Raw genomic sequence first — 6,438 nt, 5'->3', positions numbered from 1 at the left:
ATATTATATTATTTGTATAGCAAAAAAATAGTCATATGTTTTTAAATTAAATTATAAAAAAATAATTTCTTCCGGAGGAAGGTTGGGCAGCTAGTACAATATAAAAATCAATTTACCAATATAAACCTATTTATATTATTATACTCATTCGTCGAAACTGTATTTTTTGTGGAATAAACACTCACTCAATCGGTATTATAAACAGACCACATTTTGGATCGATCCACCCAAACGATCTACTCCCAATTAAAGGTTTTATGAATTTATTGTATTCGTACAATAAATCGTACCTATTTCTTTATAATAATATCTACAATCGATTGCTTTCAAGACGTTGATGAAACTGAATATGTTTGCAAGGAAAAATATAGAATCATGGTAAGACGAAATTATTAATACAAATATCGGTGTTTTATTATTATGTATATTATGATAAAAGTAAAAAATGTGATGTTTACATACTTGTCCAATAATAATTTTTATATACAAAATAGTGTATATATATATTATAGGTACAATGGTATACATAATATAATAGGTATGCAGTACATATTATTATAGTTACTCAATAATTATTATAATATGTATTACGTTTTTATTAATAATATTAATAATGAAATTTAATAAATATTTGCTACAGAATGGAGAACAACATTATTAACTAGGTACATTGAAACTTAATCATTAAAATTATATTAATATATGTATTCTACATGTACTTGGTATTTTTTTTTCTAATTCTCAACAGCAGAGAGCATAATTTGATTGTCTGAGTAACGCGTATAATATGTATACCGTATAACCTAACCGTATAATACCTATGTATACCGAGTAGGTACCGACTTATTATGAATATGAATTGTTTTTTTTAGTCCGAAGATCTTACGTCTATATACAGGTATATATTATAATGGTCCAATGAAATCAGTGAACCCAAGAATCAGTTAGAATGTTCCCTTTCCATTCATGACGGGTATTGTTAAAATAACTGGTTTCCTGTTACTTGTGCCAGGTAACGTGGGTTAACGCCCACTACTATTGCTAACATAACCAGACGTAGGTATACATGTGATGTCATAGAAGGTATAGAAGGCTACGGTGTATACTTTTACATTCTTTATGCAGTCCTTTACTGTGTGTCCGTAGCCCGCGTATGTGTAAGCAATGAAAAAAATATTATATCTGTGCAGTTTATTGTGTTATATTTAGTAAAAAGTTTTATGTTTTATTAGACGATTACAGTTTAAAACCGAAGAATCATGGGTAAATAATATTGTTTTTATAATTTTAGATTAGTTTGTATTGTTAATTTTAACAACATTAGTAATATTATGCTTGGAATTAAATAAATTCAATTTACGAATTCAGCTATTGTGTAGGTAATATAATATAATATTATTCTTTAGTGCATAGCTGTGTGCTTGTATGCCCCTGTAGATATATTCATTGCATAATTTCATATATATAATATATATGTATAAATTATAACTATTTTAACAGTAAACACTCATTACCTACTCACCAAGTATCTTAAATACCTAAATATTACCTATAATTGCCTATTAAAGACAATCTTTTAATGATCATTTTTAAAAATATAGAGGAAAATCTAATGCATACCTACCTTATTTTGTTCCGTGTTCTTATAATTGTAGTGTTATACATTTTTAATCACTAATCAATAATAGGTACATTTTAATTTTATATATTCCGAAGTAGATTTTTTTTTTTATGATTCCGGTGTACAAATAACTAAAATATATAAGCAATATTTTTAAGAGCGTTTTTAAACAATGTAATACGAACTTTTCGAAAAAATTACTGACCGTTAACTTAAAAGAATCACTGTGTATATAAATGTCTAGTGTATAAATGTAAGTGTACACTACTACACTGTACAGTATAGCTGTAGCAATATTTAGATTTTATAGTATTCTTTAAAAACTAATAAGTAAGAAAATGTGACATAAGAGTGTAAGACACATACGTTTAAAAATAATACAATTTGTAGAAATAATTATTAATTAAAAAAAAATATAATATAAGTATTAAGTAGCTGCAACGATAACGCACATTATAATAGTATTATACCTAATACAGTAATACCGATTTCCTATATAAGTATTATACATCCGCATGTTTCATTATTGTTTTACGGCACATAAAACGCAACTATTTTTAGGTAGATAATAGATAGGTATACTATACATACAACTATACAAGGGGATCTGGGTGACCATTTAAGTGCCTACTTAAACGTCTTAAACATATAATTCACTCATTATTTTGAAGTTTCAACTTTTTGAAAATAATATTAATTTTACACAATTTAATAACATTGCAAAAGAAAATTTAAAAAAAAAATCATTTTTTTTTCTAATCTCAAGTTGTATCAAACTATGTCAGATGCTTCAGAATATGAAATTAAAAATGTATTTTTAAACGTTATTAAAAAAAATGAAATCCTTAAAAAATGAAAACGATAAAAATATAAGAAATTGTAAATTGTACCTATATCCAAAAATTTGCAATAATGCAATCAAATTACGTAGAACAAAAAAAGTTTAAACTTAAAAATATTGAATGTAGACACTTAAATGAATCATGCTGTTTTTGTTTAAGGTTGTAGGTACTTGGATTTTACAAACCTACACAAATTATAATAATTATACTACCCACGTAAACAAAATAAATTCTTAAAAACTATCGTAGCGACTAAAGTCGTAACTCGTCGGTATTATTAGGTAATAATTGCCACCTGACCGTCTTATTCCTATCTCATACAATTATTATTCTGGTATATACCTACAACCTACTCCATTAGCAGAAACATATGAACTGTGAAGCGTTAATAAAATATTATAGGTATATAGGTGACTGGAGATGTACGTACCTTGACATTAAAAGTGTACAGTAGTTTCGGAAAACGGGCAACGCATTTCGTATTAACTAATTCGTTTAGCATAAAAATGTTTATAAAAAATAGATAAACACGCGTTATCCATAAATCATAATATTCGGAATCGCGATTATTCTGGGCCAAGAGTCAGATGGTTCCATATATATAATACATGTATTGCATTTAAGTATTTATTATCTATGGGTGGCCCCGATCGTATATATATAGTTCCTCTGCTATATATATGGACGTAACTCCATAATATGCCTGCACGACAAATACGACAACTCAAACCCGGTTTTTCTGTATCCATGCCATAAATGTATTATATATTTATATAATATGATATAATATTATATTATATACAATAAACGTAGTTTTTAAATTAATATAAATATGACTTACACAATTACATCCAAGCCTGAATTAAGGATTAATTGGGTCCCGGTACACCATTCACTTAGTGGCCCCCCCTTTATAAAAAATTGACTTCAAAAAATTGTATCTACATTTTATTACGACTGTATAGAATTGTATAATTTTGTAATATATATTACTACATAGTATGTTACAACGTCAATCATTGATAATAAAGATTATATCATCTATGCGTACGATGTAGTTCACAACACCCACTTTATAAACTTCATCATATAGAATATCAATTTTATACATTTATTATAATTTAGTAGTTTTTCCTGATATAAAATTAAGAATATTTATATTTTATAATTACTACCTACTAAAATTATTAAATTTTTTTTAAAACTTTTTTGAGCGCATTGAAAAGTAAATATTTTGGAGATGAAAATGGGCCCCCAAAATCAATAGGCTCTTGGACCGTGTCCCTCCTAGATTCCCTTTAATCCGAGCTTGCCTACACCTAATTAGAATAAATTGTTCTAGACTTCTGAGCATGAATATTTTCAGTCAAACAGGAAACGAAGATTATTGTTGTATGGTCCATCTATAGTCCTCTTGGTTACTACGTGGTATACTTAAATAAATAGTTAAATAGTTATCGAGGGAAAGTAGACAGTTTGACACTTCTCTTATCACTCAATCAACATTTATAAATTTATATTTCAGTAATTCAGTTTTCAAATTTTTTATTACATATTTAATTCTTTTCTGTAATTTAAGTAGATATCTATGTGGCTGTATATATATGTATTTCTGCTTCTCCATAATATTTTAAACATCATTTAAGGCCAAATTGTGTTTGTATTTTTCAGATCTATCTACATGTCAACTTCTTTTCTTATTCTCAATACTGGTGGTAAACTAAACGAAAACATTTTATAAATAATAAATAAATAATTATGTATTTATTAACAGTACTTATTATGTCTATTATTTATGTGCATAAAAAATATTATTAATTTGAAAGGCATGTGTATAAATTATATTAATCATAATTAATGTTATAATTTGTTTAGAATGCAGTGTTAGCTGGTGATATGATGAGAAAATCGATTGTATACGACAAAAAAACACCTAATGTATTTTATTGTCCATTAAATAAACCTACTGGTAAATGCGTAATAAAAGTTATTGTTTTTGTTTTCAAGTATATATAATTAGAAATACAATTCTAGGTTTTGATAAATTGTTTGTACATTCAAGACCATTAAAAAAACTATGCGAATTTGATGGAAAACCTTTACCCGAAGATTACAAATCCGATTGCTTTCAAGACGTTGATGAAACTGAATATGCTTGCAAGGAAAAATATAGAATCATGGTAAGACGAAATTATTAATACAAATATCGGTGTTTTATTATTATGTATATTATGATAAAAGTAAAAAATGTGATGTTTACATACTTGTCCAATAATAATTTTTATATACAAAATAGTGTATATATATATTATAGGTACCTACAATGGTATACATAATATAATAGGTATGCAGTACATATTATTAGTTACTCAATAATTATTATAATATGTATTACGTTTTTATTAATAATATTAATAATGAAATTTAATAAATATTTGCTACAGAATGGAGAACAACATTATTAACTAGGTACATTGAAACTTAATCATTAAAATTATATTAATATATGTATATAACTTTCAGAAGAGATTGTCGAAGAAACAACTGGATAGTTTATTCGGAAATAACGACTAGAATAACTCTAACAAAATAACGCTCTGTAATGTAAGAGGTTGTATAATCCTACTGAAATATACATTTAATTTTTGCGAATAACATATTTTGTATATATTTTGCATGTTAACTAGAAGAAATCATTTATTTATTTTACTATGCTTAATGCTTGTTTTAATAAAATATTCTAAATTTATATTTAATATTATATATGGCCTTGCATGGGTGTGGCTTGAGGTGCGACACATAATATTTAAATGTATAAGTACCTATTAATAATGGTAACCTATTATATGCAATTTATTACTTGCAAACTTCCCGGTGTCAGTCAATATACATATACACATCAATATAAATTATAAATCTTTATAATATATCTATTATATACCTATTAATAATTTAAGCATTGTTATTACAATATACTTTAAAAATAAACATAATAATTACTAATTAGAGTTACATACTTACATGCTTATTATCAAAGTATAATCCGAAATACATTTGTTAAAATATGTAAGTAATAGCAAGGTCGTACTAGAAAGACATATTCTGAGAGGAGGGGTTGTGAAATATTACTATAAAAAACCGATTTTTAATTTCTAAGTTTACGGAATCCGATAAAGTATACCTATGCATACCTGCCTTATAAACAATTAAAAACTACCTAATATTATAATTGAAAGGTTATTATAAAAGATAAAGGAATTCATATCAAATAGTTTTATACTTATAATTTTGTAATTAAATTTAAACATTTTACCCAAATAATTTGTACATAAATATTAATAAAATAATTATTATTATCCGTTCTAAAATAGTCTTCTAGCAGATGCATCTATCTTCTTTAGCTTATAAAATTAGTATTTTTACTTTTTACTGGTATTTACGATTTAAAATCTAATTAATATAATAATGTATTTTCAGATGCGTCTTCACCCACCTGGTACGGATGACGACAAAGAGAGTACAAAATGGGAAAAAGCTTATAAAAAAGTTGTTAGAAAACGTAAGAGACAACAATCATAATAAATAGTTTGCACGGTGAAGATAAATATTAAATAATGAACGAAATAATTATAGTTACTAGATACCTAGTTTATAGTAATATGTAATACCTAGCATTGACTATTGAATATATAATATATATTATACAATATATACTCAATGGTAATAGGTATTAGGTAATAAACAATAATATATATTATTTACCACAGATTACAAATAGTCCTATGTATAAAAATTTGGTGCTGTTAATAATCAACGATTAAACTAATTTTATATTACCTATAGTAATAATGTTATTTATATTATATTATAATCAGTTAACAGTTTTAATGAAGTTGTAACTCTTAATGTTTTTTACTTTTTATATATTTAAAATACAATACATTTTATAAAAAAATAAAAACAATAATGAAACTA

At 25.4% G+C, this 6,438-nt stretch overlaps 1 protein-coding gene across 3 annotated transcripts; it reads left to right on the top strand.

Moving 5' to 3' along the window:
- The first annotated feature begins 1,063 nt into the window (after positions 1-1,063).
- LOC100166123 (uncharacterized) lies at positions 1,064-6,438 on the top strand. 3 transcript variants are annotated; one of them, XM_008184161.3, is made up of 6 exons: positions 1,064-1,263; positions 4,135-4,178; positions 4,339-4,432; positions 4,498-4,643; positions 4,987-5,067; positions 5,941-6,438. In XM_008184161.3, the coding sequence occupies exons 1-5, from the start codon at positions 1,260-1,262 to the stop codon at positions 5,035-5,037; spliced, it is 339 nt and encodes a 112-aa protein (XP_008182383.1). In that variant the 5' UTR covers positions 1,064-1,259; the 3' UTR covers positions 5,038-5,067; positions 5,941-6,438. The 3 variants fall into 3 exon arrangements, with proteins under 3 accessions (XP_008182383.1, XP_008182382.1, NP_001156234.1); XM_008184160.3 differs by having other exon boundaries at positions 4,987-5,074; positions 5,941-6,358; NM_001162762.2 differs by lacking the exon at positions 4,987-5,067 and having other exon boundaries at positions 1,074-1,263; positions 5,941-6,436.

The sequence above is a fragment of the Acyrthosiphon pisum genome, chromosome A1 (assembly GCF_005508785.2).
Source record: "Acyrthosiphon pisum isolate AL4f chromosome A1, pea_aphid_22Mar2018_4r6ur, whole genome shotgun sequence".
Taxonomy (NCBI): Eukaryota; Metazoa; Arthropoda; class Insecta; order Hemiptera; family Aphididae; genus Acyrthosiphon; species Acyrthosiphon pisum.
Note: the sequence above shows the minus strand (reverse complement) of the source record. Positions and strands in the feature narration are given on the sequence as shown.